This window comes from Typopeltis vanoorti, chromosome 11, assembly GCF_054136105.1.
Source record: "Typopeltis vanoorti isolate ZY-2024b chromosome 11, IOZ_Tvanoo_1.0, whole genome shotgun sequence".
Taxonomy (NCBI): domain Eukaryota; kingdom Metazoa; phylum Arthropoda; class Arachnida; order Uropygi; family Thelyphonidae; genus Typopeltis; species Typopeltis vanoorti.
This window is the reverse complement of record NC_143559.1, coordinates 133,899,436-133,920,554: the sequence shown is the minus strand read 5'-3', so window position 1 is coordinate 133,920,554 and position 21,119 is coordinate 133,899,436. Positions and strand designations below refer to the sequence as shown.

Genomic DNA, 21,119 nt, shown 5'->3' with positions numbered 1-21,119 from the left:
GGTAGGGCTAATGTATTGTATACTTTTAGCCAGGTTGGTTTTTGAACTAGGTTTGGTTTAAAGATAGAGTTAATTAGTCCTGTTATTTTTAAATATTTTGCAATTTTTATGTTTATATCTTTTTCATTTTCATAAGTGATCATACATCCTAGGTAGTTAAATGAATTCACCTGTTCTAAGATCTTGTTATCTAATACTATTTTAGTTCTTGCTAGATCTTGTCCTTTAAAGGCCATAGTTTTTGATTTTTCCGTTGATATTATCATACCATAATCTTTGGATATCTCATTTAGATTTAAAATAGCTATCTGTAAGTTATCTTCAGAATTTGTAATTATTATTTGGTCGTCTGCAAAGAGGAGAGTGTTTAAGTTAACTGTAGGTGAAAGTTTAATTCCTTGATGTAAATTTTTACTCCATTTTATTATTATTTCATTTAAGTAGATATTAAAAAGAGTTGCTGAGAGGAGACATCCCTGTCGGACCCCTTGCTTTATCTCTCTTGTATATGATAGCTCATGATTTAATCTTATTTGTACTTGATTATTTTCATATATACTTGTGGCAGCTTTTAGGATATTATTTGGTATTTGTCTTTCTTTTAATATGTTAAATAATATGTTGTTTCTTTTAACTTTGTCAAATGCTTTTTCAAAGTCAATAAATGCAATATGTGTTTCTAAATTATATTCTCTTCTTTTCTCTATTATTAATTTTAGGCAGAAGGCTGGGTCTATACATGATCGTCCTTTTCTAAATCCATTTTGTACCTCTAGAATAAAGTTTTCGGAATATTTCATTAGTTTGTTATTTAAGATTCTGCTGTATATTTTGTAACATGAATTTAGTATACTGATACCTCTATAGTTTTTAGGGTCATCTCTATTACCTTTCTTAAAGATAGGAATCACAATTGCTTTTTTAATCACACTTTTTCTTAAAGATAGGAATCACAATCAAAGAAATAATCACAATTATTTCTTTGATTGTATCATCCCAGATCTTCAGTTTTTTTCTTTTATTGAATTTTTTGGTCTTTCCTAAGCTTTCATTTGCTGCTGCATTTAGTATCGTTTTTATATTAAGCCATTCTATTTCTATTTCTTGATTTTGTTTTATTTTATCTAGATACTGGTTAATTCTTTGTTCAAATAGCCATTGTACATTTGTGTCATTCAATAGTCTAGTTTTATAAACAAATGTTTCAATTTTTCTTTCTGTTCTTGTTACTTGTAGCCATTTAGGAGGTAATCTTAATTTTATTTTAACAAGGAATTTGTCGCTGCTTATTTCATATCCTCTGTGAATGAACTCTAACATCTAGTGAAAATTTTGATGTCTTTTCATTTAATATGAAGTAATCTAATATTGATTTCCATCCTCTTGCTGCCCAAGTATATTTATGTATGTCTTTATGTTTATAGAAGGAATTCATTATTTTTAGGTTATTATAAACTACAAAGTCAATCAATTTTTTACCATTTCTGTTCAGAGTGTGTTCTCCATGTATTCCTATATTATTATTAATTTTCGTGTTTCCAATTCTTGCATTTAAGTCTCCTGCTAAAATTATGTAATCATTTTTATTTATTTTATTATATATGTTTTGTAGCTGATTATAAAAATCAATATTATCCTGTTCTCTTCCCTCTTCTGGGGCATATAAACCAATTATTGTTAAATAGCCTCTATCTATTTTTATTCTAGCTTCTATTATTCTTTCATTCCATAATTTATAATGTTTTAACTGTTTTGAAAGGGAGTTATGAATCCAAATCATGATTCCTGCTTGTGCCCTTTGGTCTCTGTCGACTCCACTGTATATCACATTAAAATTTTCAGTTCTCATAGTTCCTTTTAATTTCTTTTTTGTTTCAGTGATTACTACTATTTTAAAATTTCTTTCATTTAATAACTGGTCTAATTCTATTTCTTTATATGCTATTCCTCTTACATTCCAGTTTGCTATGTGTATTATATTTTGTCGTTTCCATTTTCGTTTTCCCTTTTCCATTCCAGGGTCGTTTCGCATAGATTCGATCTGATTATCTTTTTCTGTCAGCTTACAAGTAGGATTATGTTCTCCATGTCAGGGGACTAGCCTGACGATGGAATAGTTCAGTGGTAGGGCTGCTACCGTAAGGCTTCTGAACTCGCCTTCTTCCGAATTTAAACCCATAGGAGGAATAGGGTATATTGAAGGGGAAAGGGTAGATTATAGAAGAAATATAGTAAAGTTTATAGAGAGGACATAGTTGTAAGGCCAGAAATGGAAAGACCCCATGGCCCTCGAGTACTCTAATAGCACAAGGGTCATAAAGTAAGAAGAGTTGGCTGATAAGGCCTTATAGGAAAGATTAAAGTAAGTGGGTCTTCCTCAAAGTAGAAGAAGGAGAGGATAGATCCAGCTAGGGGTCCATGGGAGTGCCGCTTCCCTTACAATCAAGATGATTGCCCCTTATGGCCCTGTTGGTCCACGAGTCCTTATTCAGTATATTCGGACCACCCCACCATATATATATATACACACACGCACGCGCATGTACACACACACACACATGGTGGGCTCCCCTATCCGCCACCCAGGGGATGCGCTCTCTAGGGGTTACAGGGTCCTCTGAGCAATAAATACATAATGTTATATTCAGGCAATGACAACCAAGGAAAAGGAGTAGCCAGAGTATTCAACATTAAATGCAAGGCTAATCTTCTTGAATGGCAGGCAGTTTCAAGTACGGTGATGTGAGCAAATATCAGAATGGGGAATTGAACAATGAGACTTATTTGTGCCACAGAAGGTTCTACTAAGGTAGAATTACAAGAATTTCTTGAGGCTTTAGAGAAAGCAACTGACACAATGAAAAAGGAAAAGTTGGTCCTTGTAGGGGATCTAAATGACAAAATAGGAAATGATTGTCAGACATACAAAAATATTTTGGGAAAATTTAGAGAAAAGAGCAAATCTAATAATAATGGCAAATACCTGTTGGATTTCTGCTAAGGACATGGACTGGTTATTACTAACACCATGTTCCAACATAAAAATGTGCACAAATTCACATGGAGAGAAGGGGGAAGGAATAAGAAAAGTCTCATTGACATTGTTATTGTTATTAGTGACGTTTTCTCCCTGGTGCAAGACACCAGAGTGTACAGAGAATTTGAAATTGGAAGTAATCACTATTTATTCTTCACGGGATAAAACTGAATTTCGTATTGAAAAGAATAACATGTAAGAAAGTTTTAAAGCGAATAAAAGTTGAACAGCTCTCAGATATGAACTGTAGACTAAAATACACAAAGATTATTGAAGAAAAAATCAAAGAGTTTGAGAACAGGAACCAATCCTTGGAGATTCAGTAGCAAGCATTGAAGAAAACCCTGATTGATTCAGTCAGAGAGGCATGTGGTGAGGTTGTCTGCAAGGATAAAAAAATCAGGACTCCATGGTGGACACAAGAAGTTAAAGAGGCAGTGAAGGAAAAGAAGAAATCATATCAAAAGTTCCTAGCAAATAAGTCAGCTTTTGCTCTTAGAGAATATACAGAGACAAATGTAAGAAAGCGAAACATTGTGTAAAACTAGCTAAAGAAAAGTCATGGGAAGACTTTGGTAAGAACATAGAAAATAAATATCAAGAAGGTAGTAAAATATTCTGGCGATTGTTGAAGAAGCTTAGAAATGGAGGAAAGAGTGCTGTAAAAGGACTGAGAGAAGATAAAAGTGACATGAAAACCTGAGAAAAAGATATCCTTGAAGTATGGAATAATTACTTTGAAAAACTGCTAAATGAAACAAGTAGTGATGACAGCACAGTGGTAAAAAACACTGACCAGGCATGCAGTCAGGAATACATATCCATACTTGAAGTAGAAAAAGCCATCAAAGGCTTGAAATGTGGAAAGGCAGCAGGAGTAGATGATATTCGACCAGAAATGCTGAAGTATGGTGGTATAAGAGTCTTACAGTGGGCTGCACTGCATAATTCAAAACCCTGGACAGAGGGAAGAATTCCCAATGATTGGAGTAGAGCTCTCATAGTACCCATATATAAAAAGGGAAATAAAACTGAATGTGAGAATTACAGAGGTATTTCCCTAATGAGTGTTCCTGGCAAGATCTATGCAAGTATACTTGAGAAACGGTTGAGAAGAATTGTCGAAGAAAAGGTTGGTGAAGAACAAGCTGGATTCAGGTCAAATAGAGGCTGTCAGGATCAGATCTTCACTTTACGATAAATAGTCGAGAAAGCATGGGAATATAACAGAGATCTGTATTTAAGTTTTGTCGATCTGGAAAAGGCATATGACAAGGTTCCAAGAGAGAAGCTATTCAATACGCTACAGTTATATGATATCAATGGGGCATTATATCAAGCAATACTTAGTCTTTATTTGAGTTGTAAGTCAGCGGTTAGAATTAAAGGAAGTACAGGAAGATGGTTTAATGTTAAATCTGGTGTGAGAGACAAGGATGTACATTATCCCCTCTGTTATTCATTATCTATATGGATCACATTATGAAGGAAAGTGGTATTAAACATGATATCAAAATTGGAGATGTTAATGTCAACTCTTTGCTTTATGCGGATGATGTTATACTTCTAAATAAATCCGCTACAAGATTCTCTGACTAAATTGAATAGCTGTTGTAATAGATATGGTATGAAGGTCAGCAATAAAAAAACAAAGACAATGAAAATAAGCAGAATCATTGAAAATGTCAACTGTGTTGTGAATGGAGAACCTGTGGAACAAGTAAAACGTTTCAGCTACTTAGGCACGAAAACAGAAAAGTAAAAAACCCTAAGAAATAAATTTTAATTGCACTTAATACAAGAAGGCAGTATAAACACATAAAGAACAACAATTTAAAAAAATAATAACAATAATCAATAAGATAAATTACACTGGAAGAAATTTGAAACAAGCAATATACTAAGCATTAGCATCCTGGTTTTGGCCCCTCAATACCAGTAGAACCCAGTTTAGGTTGTGGCCATTCCCATGTTTCTTCATTAAGGCTACCGAGGCAATCAATGTGGTCAATACTCTCTATGCACAAGTGGTCAAGTTGTGAAGATATTTCACATGCAAACTTTGTTCGCTTACACTGAATTAAAGGACTGCAGAATATAAATTCTTGTCAAATATGGCTAACTTTGTAACCAAATGAAAAAATTTCATCATCAAATTCCTGATATGTACCCTCAAGGGGTATACAGGATATGATAGTACTACATGAAAAATTTACATCATTACTAACTTCCTATCTACAATTTTCCACCAAATCAATCTGTTACCTGTCAAGACTCCAACATTATCAGATCTTATATTTCTATCGTCTAAGGCACTTTTTACTGTATCAATCCACCTATACCTTGGTCTTCCTCTGGGTCTTTTTCTTGCTAACCCAGTTAGAGAACACTTGTTTTGCTAATCATTCCTCTCCCATTCTCTTCAAGTGACCATACCATCTGAGATTAGCTCTGTTAACACATTCCTGGATGCTAACAATGTCAAGTTCTTTCCTAATATCCTCATTTTTAATATGATATTGCCATCTGTCCACGCCCCTAATCTTTCTCAGGAAGCTCATATCTGCAGTCTCTAGTCTTTGGTCAAGTGTTTCACTTCTGACTCAGTTCTCAGATCCATAAGTTAAAATTGGTTCGAACACTGTCTTGTATACAGCTAAATTTAGTGTTTTGGCTAATTTCTCTCTTATTCCATATAAATTTATTCAGTTGACTTCCTACCATACCAGCTTTGTTGATTCTGTTGTCTATTTTGATATTTAATTTACCATTTTTGCTAAAAATCACGCCTAAGTAGTTGAAATGTTTTATTTGTTCTATAGGTTTCATTCACAATGTAATTGATATTTTCAATGCTTCTGCCTATTTCAATTGTCTTTGTCTTTTTATTGCTGACCTTCATACCATATCTATTACAACAGTTATTCAATTTAGTCAGGGAATCTTACAGACGTGTAGCAGATTTATTTAGAAGTATAACATCATCCACATAAAGCAAAGAGCTGACATTAACATCTCCAATTCTGATATCATGTTTAATACCACTTTCCTTCATAATATGATCCATATAGATAATGAATAACAGAGGGGATAATGTACAGCCTTCTCTCACACCAGATTTAACATCAAACCACCTTCCTGTACTTCATTCAATTCTAACTGCTGACTTACAACTCAAATAAAGACTAAGTATTGTTTGATATAATGCCTACTGACACCTTATAATTGTAACATTTTGAATAGCTTCCCTTTTGGCACCTTGTCATATTCCTTTTCCAGATCTACAAAACTTAAATACAAATCTTTGTTATATTCCTATGATTTCTCAACTATCTGTCATAAAGTGAAAATCTGATCCTGACAGCCTCTATTTGGCCTGAATCCAGGTTGTTCTTCCACAATCTTTCTCAAGTATACCCAGGAACACTCAATAGGGAAATACCTTTATAATTCTCACATTCAGTTTTATTTCGCTTTTTATATATGGATACTATGAGAGCTCTACTCCAATCATCATTATGGAGAAAGGAACATAAGATGAGTGTTAATAATAAATTTCATGAGGAGTACAAAGAGAAGGTAAGGAGGGTGACTCAGTTGGTATGAGTAGCAAAAAGAACAGTATGAGCAGCAGTTAGATAATAAAGGGAGAAAAAAAAGAAAAAAAAACCTAGAGAGTTCTTTAGATATGTAGCCAGCAAATTGGAGAAAATAGTATAAGGACAACTGCTGCAAAGAATATAGCTGAAATGTTTAATGAGCAGTTCATAAAGGTTTTTCATCCTTGTGAATGTGAGATCATGGAGAGTTTGAGAGCAGTGGACGATAATAAGGAGAAGAGACTTGCTGTGATTGAGCAAGAGGTATATGGGGAATTGAGCAAACTTGACATGAATAAGGTTGTGGGACTTGATATATCGTCATATATTTTGTAGGAATGTGCCAGGGAGTTGATATCTGCCTTGGCATATTTGTTTTATATGAGTCGATCGAGTTCCAAAGGAGTTGAAAGAAGGGAAGATTGTACTGCTGCATAAGGGAGGTGACAGAACTCAAGCATCAAATTGTAGGCCAATCTGTGTGTCATGTTTGTAGTTAAAGTGTTGGAGAAGTTAGTGAGAACCGGGATTTGAAACTGAATCCTAGTTTAGGAAATGTGTGTGCTGTCCATTATCTTTGATGGACAGCACATATTTGTTTAATGGAGGTCATGTTTTAGTAATGTGTTTACTTATTACAATAAGGTGACAGCTACTTTGAATGAGGAAGATGAATACACAGTGGTATTATTATTATTATGACCTACTCCACGGAGTCCTTAGACTCATCGAGGGAGGCCTAAACATCATGTCAAGCACTATCCAATTCATGCAATATCTATCATACATTGTTCTGAACTCGTTCACAGTCATGGCACCCCACAACAGACTCTGGCAACCCATTTCACTCATTCACCACTCTCCAAGCAAAAAATCTAGTCCTGACACCCCTACTAACTTAATTCTTACTCAATTTCTAAGGAGGGGCACCTAGTTCTCCACCACCAACCAGACCTGTTCTGAAAAATTTCCTCTATATTAATCTTGTAAAAATCCTTCAGTAATTTGTATGCCCCAATCAAATCACTCCTTTTCCTCGTGCCAACCAATTTCTGTAACTCATAAATCTTCAACCTGTCCTCATAAGGTTCATTCCATGCCTGCTACCATATTGGTCACTCGCCTCTGGATCTTCTCCTTATCTACAAGAAAAACCAGGTGACCAGATCTGTGCACAGCAATCAAGCTAAGGTCTTACTAAGACTCTATAAAGAGGTATAATAAACTGCTTGTTCCTGGTCATCAGGGTATTCTTCAGCAACCAAATAATCTGATTAGCTGTTTTAGCCACTTTTGTACTATGACTGCTAAACCTTAACTCCCTATCCACTAACGCTCTAAATCCCTGGTGTCACCAAGTTTCTGAAGTACAGTTCCATCAGTGTGGTACACAGCTGGTAATCTTTTCATCCCAAAATGCATAATCTTACACTCTGCCACATTAAACTGACATCCATTCTCTTTTGCCCAGACTTTCAGCATATCCAAATCATCTGGCAAAATTTTATCGTCTTTATTAACTACAATGTAAATACACTGTCAAGTATAGACAAAAAATAATAGGTGTCAGTTTAGTGTTGAGGAACGTCAAGTTATGAATTTCAGGATAAACAGATTACAAGCTGCATATCACAGTCATGGAACTGTACTCCAGGAAATAGATAACAGTAGAAATTTGGTGGTAGTAGAGAGATAGTTTAAAGGATATATTACTAAAGTTGCCAAAGCAGCTCATAGGATTACCTGACTATTAAAGAATACACTAACAAGATAAGGAGTTTGTCATTCCTCTTTATACAGCCTTGACACATCCACATTTAGAGTACTGTGCTCAGTACAGTACTCCAGATGTGGATCTAGTCACCTGGGATCTGTGTGATGAAAAAGTGGTGTTGAGAATCCAGAAGCAAGTGACCTATGGAATGCTCTCTATGAGGATAGATTGAGGGTTTGTGAAAATAAAGTTTATTGGGAAAAAAAAGCATTTTTTCCAATTAAGTATTCATTATTTGTATATTATTGATATCCTTGAGTCAACCATTACTATTTATGTAAATTTCTACATATTTATTTAAAACCTTTTGAAAATGGATTATTTCCAAGTCTGGCAACGAGGTCTGCTGCAATATAGTTATTTTTATTGCATTTATTTAAACTGCTTTTTGTAACTGCTCAGAATCATCTTAAATATTATAGGAGTGTACACCTTCTTCAAGTGTACACTCCTATAATACTTAAGTAGCTTCTATTTGCTTTTAATTTAGCTGTTATAAATATGGCGAAAGGATCTATATAAGATGGATGGTTTGCATTTGAATGGATTCGGTGTAAGGAAACTTGAAAAAGTGTTGTTGAATGAAGTGGATGTGCAGAATCAGGGAAACTGGATTTATTAAGAGGTGGGGGAAGTAGATATGCAGACCTTAGAGAGGCATTTGAGTGTATGAATGAGTATAATATGCCTGAGCGAATAAGAACAACAATCAGAATGGGATAGTTAGTATAAGGCATCAAGGTGGGGCCAACGGAGGTCTGCAATTCATGTATACTAATGGTAGAAGTATTAGGAACAAGAAGGAAGAATTCTTGGCCTTGGTTGGCACTTCCAGACCACAGGTTATTGGCATTAGTGAAACATGGCTGACAGAAGATGATATAGCTAGCGGGATTGAATGTGAGGGGTATAGTGTATTCAGGAATGACAGGGAGAATAAAATGGGGGAGGAGTATTATTGATGATAGCTGATGAGTTGCAGCCAAGGAGAATAGAAGTTGAATTGCAGGATATAGAAAAGAGCACATTTGAGGCTAGCAGAACAAAATATACAATTGGGTGCTGCTATAGACCAGGTGATGGAAAAGATGGTGGAGATAGTATGCATAAGCAAATAGAAGAAATGAGTGGAAGGAGGGTAATTATAATGGGAGATTTCAACTATGGTAGCATTGATTGGAGGGAGGAGAGGGCACATGGGAGGAAAGAATTGGATTTTATGAGGTTATTAAGGGATAACTATCTGCGACAGCATGTAATGGAAAATATTAGGAGTCAGAGAGTGCTTGACCTAATAATTGCATTTGAGGATCTGAACGTAACGAATATGACCACACTGCCACCAATTGGTGAGAGTGATCATAGGGTCTTAACTTGGGAGATGGCTAAAGGTGTGGAATTTACAATTAAGACAGGGTATATGTGGAATTATCGGGCTGGTAAGTATGACAAGATTAGGAGACTGATTGGTTCAGTGCCATGCCATGTAAAACTGCAAAGGCTGGATGTGCATGGGAGGCGGTTAAGAAGTGCTTGCAGGAAGCAATGGCTGACTGTATACATGTCTGAATAATAAATCAAGTAGTGATTAAATGGATGAATAACATCATTAAGCTTGATCTGCAAAAAAAGAAACATGCGGAGGGAATTTAAGGAGAAAGGTGACCTGCAAGCACATGAACGGTATAAAGCCCAGGCCAGAAAGGTAACAAGTGTGGTAAGAAAAGCAAAAGCGGATTACGAAAGAACATTAGTCATGAGGGCTAAAGAGAATCCCAAACAGTTTTTCTGATATGTTACAAGTAAAAGAAAAAATGTATATGGCAGAATGATTTTAAAGAATGCCGATGGTATGGAGGTAACCGAATCAGCTGATATACTAGAATTACTGAGTGAGCACTTTGCAAGAGTATATCATCCTAGTGGTGACATTGCAGAATTGGAAGAACCAACAGCTTATACGGGAATTTCGGTTAATGAAGTGGAGGTGAATAGTCTATTACAAAACCTCAATGTCAATTCATCTGCGGGATTGGATGGTATATCAGCTCGTGTCGTACGAGAAGCAGCTAAAGAATTGTCAGTGCCTTTGCCTATTTTGTTTAATTTGAGTCTCGGGTCTGGGTTGGCCCCAAGGGAGCGGAAAGAGGGGATAATAGTTCCACTGCATAAGGGAGGTTCCAAGACTGCTGTTGAAAATTACCGGCCGATCAGCATATCAGGAATTGTTGTCAAGGTCTTCACAACAATTCCTGAGTAAGGAGGCAACCAAATCAGTTGATATAGTAGAATTACTGAGTGAGCACTTTGCAAGAGTATATCATCCTGGTGGTGACATTGGAATTGGAAGAACCAACAGCTTATACGGGAATTGTGGTTAATAAAGTGGAGGTGAATAGTCTATTACAAAACCTCATTGTCAATTCATCTGCGGGATTGGATGGTATATCAGCTTGTGTTAAACAAAATTGTCAGTGCCTTTGCCTATTTTGTTTAATTTGATATGCAGTGGAAAGAGGGGATAATAGTTCCACTGCATAAGGGAGGTTCCAAGGCTGCTGTTGAAAATTACCGGCCGATCAGCATATCAGGAATTGTTGTCAAGGTCTTGGAGAAAATAGTCAAGAGAAAAATACAGGATTGGATAGATGAAAATGGGATACTGTATGGGGAACAACATGGTTTTGTGAAGGGTAGATCATGCTTCAGTAACTTGTTCACATTTTATAACACAGTGATCGCTGAACTGGATAAGGGTAATGGTTTACAGTGATTCTACTGGACCTTGCTAAGGCCTTTGACAGGATACCGCATGGAATTCTAATCAGTAAACTGCAGCATATGGGGATGGATATAGAGTTGGTGAGATGGATAGGAGGGTGGTTGATGGAGAGATATCAGAGAGTGGTTTATTCAGGAGTAGAGTCCAAAAGACGGCCTGTGACTAGTGGTGTGCCACAGGATTCTGTTCTTAGACCACTACTTTTCAATTTGTTCATTAACGATATAGGAAAGGATCTGAGAGGAAGTGTTCACTTGTTTGCTGATGATGCAAAGTTGGGTAGGGCAATAGTGAATGCAGAAGATGTCACAATCTTGCAGGATGATTTGGATAGATTGGAGGACTGGGCTAAGGAAAATGGATGTCAATTTAATGAAATTAATGAAAATGGATGGCAAAGTGTAAGGTTATGCATTTTGGGGTGAAAAGATTAGCAGCAGTGTATCACATTGGGGCACATTGCAAAAGTGGCTAAATCAGCTCATCAAATCACTTGGTTGCTGAAAAATACTTTAACAAGCAGAGACGAACAAGTTATTGTTCCTCTGTATATCAAGCCTTGATAAGACCCCATCTAGACTACTGTGCCCAGATATGGGCACCAGGGTTTCTTCTTGATGGGGAGGATCCAGAGACGAGAGAGGATCCAGAGACAAGTGACCAAGATAATAACAGGACAATGGAATGAACCTTATGAGAACAAGTTGAAGATTTGTGGGCTGCAGAAATTGGTTGATAGGCGAAAAAGGGGTGATATGATTGAGACATTCAAATTACTGAAGGGTTTCTATAAGATTAATTCAGAAGATATTTTTGAGAATAGGACTGGTAGTGGGAGGACTAGGGGCCATCCATGGAAGCTTGGTAAGAGTGTGGTTAGCAAGGGTGTTAGAGCTAGGTTTTTTACATGGAGAGTGGTAAATGAGTGGAATAAGCTGCCAGAGTCTGTTGTGGGTGCCATGACTGTAAATGAGTTCAAGGTGAAGTATGACAGATACTGTGTGAATGTTGAATAGTTCTTGACATGATGTTGGGCTGCCCTCGATGAGTCTAAGGACTCCTTGGAGCTGCACGTAATAATAATAATAATTCAGTAATTTACAAAAGGATATCCCATAAGTGGGAATTTTGAATATCCTTTATCTATTTGACTGAATTGATGGCTTTGGAGAAAAGAGAAACTACGATCAAAGGGAGGGTTTTATCTTTCGCTGCTTCTAGCAGTCTTCTAAAGTAGTAGGTATATTCAATAGTGCTTGTGTTTTCCAAGAAACCTGCTTGAGTTTTCAGTAAAAGACATGTTACATATTGTTCAATTAAGTTTAGAAATATTCTATTATAGTTTTCTTTTTATTGTGGTGGGAAGTAGTGCAATTCCTCTGTACTTTACCTTTCTTGGGTATCGGTATTATTAGACCTCTCCATTGGGACAGAATATAGTTGGAGCTTAACGGCACATATTTATAAGTAACTGTTTCCAAAGCCCCCCCCCCCTTTCCTCCAAGTCTAATAGACTCCGGTTATATTGTCCAATCCAGGTGACTTCTTATTCTTTTGAATTTTTAGTAGAGTTTCAAATCCTTGTATTGTGATTTTTTTTTTTTTAATGGGAAGTTCTTTTTTGAATTATTATCTTTAGCAAATTATCTAAACAAAGAAATTATTTAGCAGTTTTTTTGAAGTAGTTCTTTCACACTATAAGCTCTTCATTTTTGTCTTCAAGCAACCTGTCATTTTTACCTTAGATTTTTAGTCTTTTGGTTTTCTTTAGTTTCTTTCTTTAGTTTTCTTTCTCCATCCATTTCTCTTGATAAAGCAATAAACAGAAGAAAATACTATTTAATAAATCCAAGTGAATTTTAAGCCAATGGTCATCCTTCTTTTGCTTATGGTCAAGATAAATCTTATTGAAAAAATAATGAAGATTTTAAATTACTTAAATTTAAAATTTTAAGCTCAGGACATGGACTGATTATTAATAACACAATGTTCCAACATAAAAATGTGCACAAATTTACATGGAGAGAAGAGGCAAGGAATAAGAAAAGTCTCATTGACTATGTTATTGTTGACAGTGATGTTTTCCCACTTGTGCAAGACACTCAAGTGTACAGAGGATTTGAAATTGGAAGTGATCACCATTTAGTCTTGAGCAGGATAAAATTGAATTTCGTACTGAAAAACAAAACATGTAATAAAGTTTTAAAGTGAATAAAAGTTGAGCAGCTCTCAGATGTAAACTGTAGACTAAAATACACAAAGATTATTGAAGAAAAAATTAAAGAGTTTGAGAACAGGAACCAAACTTTAGAGATTCAGTGGCAAGCCCTGAAGAAAACACTGACTGATTCAGCCAGAGAGGCATGGTGAGGTTGTCTGCAAGGATAGAAAAATCAGAACCCCATGGTGGACACGGGAAGTTAGAGGCAGTGAAGGAAAAGAAGAAAGCATATGAAAAGTCTCTGGTAAATAAGTCAGCTTGTGCTCTTAGAGAATACAGAGACAAATGTACGAAAGCTAAACCCTGTGCAAAACTAGCTAAACAAAAGTCATGGGAAGACTTTGGTAAGAACATAGAAAATAAATATCAAGAAGGTGGCAAAATATTCTGCAGGCCATTGAAAAAGCTCAGAAATGGAGGAGAGTGTGTTGTAAAAGGAATTAGAGATGATAAAGGCAACATGAAAACTGGAGAAAATGATATCCTTGATGTATGGAGTAATTACTTTGAAAAATTGCTAAATGAAACAATCAGCATAGTTGTAAAAGCTCACGTATGGAGGTATAAAAGTCTTACAGTGGCTGCACTGCATAATTCAGAAAGCCTGGACAGAGGGATGAATCCCAGATGATTCGAATAGAGCTCTCATAGCACTCATATAGAAAAAGAGAAATAAAACTGAATGTGAGAATTACAGAGGTATTTCCCTACAGAGTGTTCCTGGTAAGATTTATTCAAGTATACTTGAGAAACGGTTGAGAAGGATTGCGGAAGAAAAGCTCAGTGAAAAATAAGCTGGATTCTGGCAAAATAGAGGCTGTCAGGATCAAATTTTCACATTACAACAAATAGTTGAGAACTTGTGGGAATATAACAAAGACCTGCATTTAAGTTTTGTAGATCTGGAAAATGCGCATGACAGAGTGCCAAGAGAGAGAAGCTGTTCAAAGTGCTACAGTTGCATGGTGTCAATGGAGCATTATATCAAGCAATACTTAGTCTTTATTTGAGTTGTATGTCAGCAATTAGAATTGAATGAAGTACAGGAAGATGGTTTAATGTTAAATCTGGTGTCAGACAAGGATGTAATTACCCTCTGTTATTTATTATCTATATGGATCACATTATGAAGGAAAGTGGTATTAAACCTGACATCAAAATTGGAGATGTTAATGTCAGCTCTTTGCTTTATGCGGACGATGTTATACTTCTAAATAAATCTGCTACAAGTTTGCAAGATTCCCTGACTAAATTGAATAACTGTTGTAATAGATATGGTATGAAGGTCAGCAATAAAAAGACAAAGACAGTGAAAATAGACAGAAGCATCGAAAATATCAACTGCATTGTTAAAGAAGAATCTATAGAACAAGTAAAACATTTCAGCTACTTAGGCACGATTTTTAGTGAAGATGGTAAATTAAATATGTAAATAGACAACAGAATCAATAAAACTGTTATGGTAGTAAGTCAACTGAATAAATTTATATGGAATAAGAGAGAAATTAGTCAAAACACTAAATTAGCTGTATACAAGACAGTGTTCAAACCAGTTATAACATATCGATATGAGAGCTGGGTTAGAAATAAAACATTTGACCAAAGACTAGAAATCACAGACAGGAGAGTTCTGGAAAAGACTGGAGGGGTGAACAGATGGCATCAGTGGCAATATCATATTAAAAACGAGGATATTAGGAAAGAACTTGACATTGTCAGCATCCAGGAATGCGTTAGTAGAGCTAATCTCACAGAATGGGAGAGGAAAGATTAGCAAAACAAGTGCTCTCTGCCAGGTTGACAAGAAAAAGACCCAGAGGAAGAACAAGATATAGGTGGATTGATACAGTAAAAAGTGCCTTAGAAAATAGAAATATAAGATCTGACAATGTTGGAGTATTGACAGGTAACAGATTGATTTCGAGGAAAATCGTAGGTAGATAGGAAGTTAATAATAGTGTAAGTTTTTCATGCAGTACTATTATATCCTGTATGCCCCTTGAGGGTACATATCTGGAATTTGATGATGATAATTTTAAAAAAGGAAGAGATTTTTCTAGTGCCATGTGAGGGACATAGGCATTATAAATAACAAGATCTCTTATATTTCATTTTATTCATTTTATAAATTATGAATTTTACAACTGTGTTATAAATAACTTTATTATCTCGATGTTTCGATCTTCATATCAAGATCATCATCTGGAGCATACACAATTATACTATACAAGCTGCGTTACATTACATTACAAACTGTAAGCTAGAGAAACAAAGATTTGATCACATGTTATTCTACTGGCATGACCTCTAGTGAAAAAAAACATCAAGCTAGAATTTAAATAAACATTCTTTCTTACAGATAGTTTTTGTTCAGTAACAGTGACATCCTATTTTTAGTATTACAATTGTTATTTTTGATTTTAAAAAAATTATTTATAAATTACAACATGAATAAACATTCTTTTAGCATGTTTTAGCATGTCCTTTTTCACTAGAGGTCATGCCAGTAGAATAACATGTGATCAAATCTTTGTGTCTCTAGCTTACAGTTTGTTATGTAACGCAGCTTGTATAGTATAATTGTGTATGCTCCAGATGATGATCTTGATATGAAGATCGAAACGTCGAGATAATAAAGTTATTTATAACACGGTTGTAAAATCCATAATTTATAAAATGAATGCTGATCACCGTGTAACTAAAAGAAAGGATCTCTCATATTTGGTTACTGTTCTTTCTTTTACGGTTACACGGTGATCAGCACTCATATTTGTAGATTTAGGGACTCAAAAACACACGTGTTGAACAGATTATTTTATTAATTACAAATAAAATAAAACTTGACGTTTCGACCTCTATATCGAGGTCATCATCAGAAGAATACAACTGTATACAGAACCAAGCTACATGCTCATGCTTTCTATATCAGTAAACTAAATCTACGTAGTTAATAAATCTTTTTTCTAGCCTGACCTCTAGTGATAGAAAGGAAAAACAAAAATAAAGAAAGAAAGAAATAAAATTATATAAAAAAAAAAAAAAATTATATATTATAAATAGATAAATGCAACTACAATAAACTGTTAGAGTCCTCATGTATTAATATTCTGGATAGTTACAAAATGATTTCTTTCAGTTGCTATTGAATGTTCTAAACACTTCACCAGGTCACCAGGTTGTCTTCTTGTAGTGGGAATTTTTCTAATGCTAGTTTAGGATGTTATACAGGTTGTAGATGGTTCCTCCACATTCTTGAAATGGTGAGGCCATCATTTTTGTTGAGATTTGGGTTGTGTTTGAGCATTTCACAAGACTCTTTAAATTTTCTCTCAAACCAGGTTTTGGTGCGGTGTAGGGACTTGGTATTTTTCCAGTCAATTCTATGGTATGTTTGGAGTGCATGGTCAGAAACGCCTGTTTTACCGAAGTGGAGGTATTTAATGTGTCGTTTGTGTTCGTCTTGTCTGATTAGGATAGTTCGCCCTGTTTCCCCTATGTATGGTATGTTACATGTGCAGTGTATTTTGTATACCCCTGGGTGTGCTAGGTGTGGAAGAGGATCTTTAGAGGAACTGAGTAGGTGTCTTAGCTTATTTGGGGGTTTAAAGGTGGTTTTAATGCTGTATTTGCGAAGTGTTCTGTCTATTTTTTCCGAAATGCCTCTAACATAAGGAATGGCAATGGCATTCTTGAAATCTTTTTTGTTCTTACTGGTATCTTTATGGAGGATCTTGTGAATAGTTATTTTATTGTATCCATTTTTGATAAATGTTTGGCTGATGATTTTGTATTCTTGGTTTAGAGCCTGTTCATTCGAACAAATAGTTAAGGCTCTGTGTTTAAGGGTGCTTATGACACCTAATTTTTGTGTTGGGTGGTGGTAAGAATTTTTGTGTATGTATTGGCCTGTGTGTGTAGGTTTGCGGTAAACTGAGAAGAAGAGACAGCCAGAGGGAAGACGTGTGACAAGTGTGTCTAGGAAAGGAAGAGAGTCGTTTTTTTCCATTTCAATGGTGAATTGGATACGTTTGTGTTGTTTGTTTAGGTGGCTAAGGAATGTGTTTAGAGCTTCGCGGCCGTGGGGCCAAATGGCGAAAATATCGTCGACGTATCTGAGCCAAATTTTGGGCTTTAGACATGCTGTCTCTAGAGCACGTTGCTCAAAGTCTTCCATATAAAAGTTAGCTATTGGGGAGAAAGTGGTGAGCCCATGGCTGTACCTTCTTTTTGAAGGTAAAAATTGTTTTGCCATACGAAATATCCGGAGCGGAGTACGTGGGGCAAAAAGGGCCGTGATGTCATGTGGAAATATGTTCTGTAGTAGCAAGATCGTGTCATTGATTGTTATGTTTTGTGGGGTTGTAGTTAACCTTTTGGTAGGTGTTATGGTCCGATATTAACTGGTTCATTTTTTCAATGTATGTCGTTCGGTCTCACAGGATGGTGGAATTTATTAACTACGTAGATTTAGTTTACTGATATAGAAAGCATGAGCATGTAGCTTGGTTCTGTATACAGTTGTATTCTTCCGATGATGACCTCGATATAGAGGTCGAAACGTCAAGTTTTATTTTATTTGTAATTAATAAAATAATCTGTTCAACACGTGTGTTTTTGAGTCCCTAAATCTACAAATATGATATTTGGTTACTGGTTCTAATTCTTCTCATATTTAGTTATCTATGGTTTTCTTTTCGATAACCATACTTCTCTCCTTGACCTTGTATTTTGGTTCATGGTCTATTTCAAATATGCTGAACTCCTTATGATGATGAACTTATCAAAATCTACTTCTGATTCTTCATTAGATGTCTGATTCACTATCTTAAGATATGAAAAGAAAATACCAAGACTTAACAGGCAGTCCTTGTTATTTACTGTCCATTTCTAAATGCAACAGCTACTTGAAATTTTTAAGTCATACGTTACTTATATGCATCAACATTATTCCAAGACCTTTTTTGAAAGGTAGAATTTCTCCATTTCAAAACAATGTAATTGGTATGGCTCAGCAGCTAGAATATGCAACGCTATCTAATGGTAAGAAAACATACTTTGTCAAGGGTATGCTTGGTACTAAAAAAATATACAAATTTCAACAGAGATGCATATGGCAGAAGCATGACTGCTATCTCAAGTATACCACAGATGGTGCCGATCAAATTAAATCTACACAGAATGTAAATTTGCAACAGTATTCCTATCAACCTTTAAAATTCCAAAGATGTTTTTTTAAAAAAAAATAAATAACAAACCATTAGAGATTTTGCCACACTTGATTTTTATATATAAAAAGTTCAGTGAAGAATTAAGCAATAATATACATACCTGCTTCTGCTTCAATTTTATTTTCCTTAACAAACTTGTCTGTCATTCTTTCAGCTAAGGGTAGAAGCATAGTTTTGGATAATTTTTCATCCCCAGTACTAGCCTATGGGGAGAAAAAGAGAATACTACATTTAACACCTAAGAAAATCAAGAGGAATATTAATCTGTATTTCTGTGCTTGAGTTGAAACAATGACAATTATTTGTTTTTTTAAGACGAACTTAGGAGCTAAGATACAGTAAGCAAGGTTGAGATGGTTTGATCATATGATGAGGAGGGAGGAAGAGTACGTGGAAAGAAAGGTCATGCAGATGGATGTGCAGGGGAGGAGGAAGCACGGGCAGCCAAAGAAGAGATGAAGGGAGATGGTGGAGGAGGACTTGAGGATGAAGAACTTGGATGTGGCTACAGCCCAAGACAGGAGGTTGTGGAGGAGACTCCCCACAAACAGCGACCCTACTTAAGTAGGAAAAGCTGCAGAAGAAGAAGAAGATGCCCAACTTTGGAAAGAAATATATTTAAAGCCAAAAAAAAAAAAGCACACAATAACTTAAAATCAAAACCTGACTAATTCACAAGTCTACTGTCACCACAATGCAAATACAAGTGCATATAAGTTATTTCAGCAAAAATTATATTACTGTTTTGACATTTTATCCTGGTAAACAAACAAAACCTTGTACATGAGTTATTTTCAAAACTAAGTTAATTGTGTATAGAGAGTGAGAGACTGCACATCAAGTTGTCCATTAGCTCTCATAATGCACAGTAAACTCCCTTCAGAGGAAATACCCAATGCCATGCAGCATTAAAAAATAATAGCCAGGATTAAGTTAACAAACAGTGAAATCACACACTATGAGAAGACATTGGAACATTCTATTACATGTTTTAAATCCTACCCTTGGTAAAATAAAACCAGTTTTAAGTTTTCATTTCCATTTGATTTTTCTTTAATAGCATTAAATGTTTTATTTATCACTATCAAACTGTGAATGAAAGGATTATGCCTAACACCAAGTTGTGTAATTTTTTTTATACATGCAGTTTCCAACAGAGAATGATATGCTTTTCTACTCAATGAATCAAACCGTCATATTTCTTATTAAAAATGAAAGAAAATGCAATCATTCTTTCTGTTAATTAATCTCCTCAGAGATCTTTAGTCTTCAACAACAAGGCCATTAATACATTTCTGTGCTTACGCCATTTTGTTAGAAATGTTTGCTACCACATTTCTGAAATCTGTTAGAAAAATTTGTCCGAAACTGATATATGTATATAAAAGGAAAGGAAAGAAAGCAAAACAAAAAGTGTATACACTGGGATCTAATTTCTGGAATGCTGCTACTGATATGTTGGTAGAAACCAGCTACAAAGAACAACACCAACATAAACAATTTTATGGAATCTGAAAGATTCTATTTTCATTTATTATTATATGTTTTATATTTCTTACTTACAAACATGAGTATGTTTAAGCAAGATTCCCTGAATATACTGCATAACTGCTGTAATAAATTTGGTATGAAAATCAAGTACTAAAAAGACAATGAAAACATTCAGAAACATCAACTGTATCCTGAACGAACCTATAGAATAAGTAAAACATTTCAGCTATTTAAGCACAGTTTCTTGTGAATGTGGAAATAGACAATGGAATAAGCAAAACTGGTTCGGTGGGAGAACAAGCTAAATAAATTTATATACAGTAAGAGAAAAATTAGTCAAAACACTAAATTAGCTATATACAAACAATGTTCAACCAATTTTAACTCATGAAAACTAGGTTAGAAACAAAACACTTCATAACTGGAGAACAGAGACATGGTCACTTAAACAGAATGGGAAAGGAGAAGTTAGCAAAACCTTTTTTTTTTTTTTTTACAGGAAAGAGTGAGATCTAGGTGGATTGATACAGTAAGAGGTGCCTTAGAAGACTGAAATATAAGATCTGACAATATTGGAGTCCTGACAAATAACAGATTAATCTGTATGAAAACTGTCAATAGGCATTTGACTGGGACTGACATAAAAGTCTACAAACTTCCATCATTTGGTCTGTTTCCCTGACTTTTGCAATTAGGTTACCAGCTACTACACATGATGATGGATGGTTCCTTATCCTATAATTATGTAATTAATGCTGGGATTCTGCAAGGTTCTGTTCTTTGACCAGTTCTCTTCTATATATCAAAATCTATATAATTAAAAAAACTATGTATGGTAATGAGAACACACTACTCCTCTTTCTCATTTGACAAATGTACACAAATCACCACAAATCCTGAACATCGACCTCTACTATCCTTCAGTGGAGGTCAGATAATCTTGTTAATTTCAGCTAGTAAAATGCAATTCTGTCTTATTCCCACAAG

At 35.2% G+C, this 21,119-nt stretch overlaps 1 protein-coding gene across 1 annotated transcript in view; it reads right to left on the bottom strand.

Moving 5' to 3' along the window:
• Window positions 1-21,119, bottom strand: part of psidin (phagocyte signaling impaired) — a 321,893-nt gene that overhangs the window by 229,973 nt on the left and 70,801 nt on the right. The window contains exon 5 of the mRNA XM_090399962.1: window positions 18,742-18,844. Coding sequence (XP_090256088.1) covers window positions 18,742-18,844 — 103 coding nt within the window. The remainder of the gene's footprint in view (window positions 1-18,741; window positions 18,845-21,119) is intronic.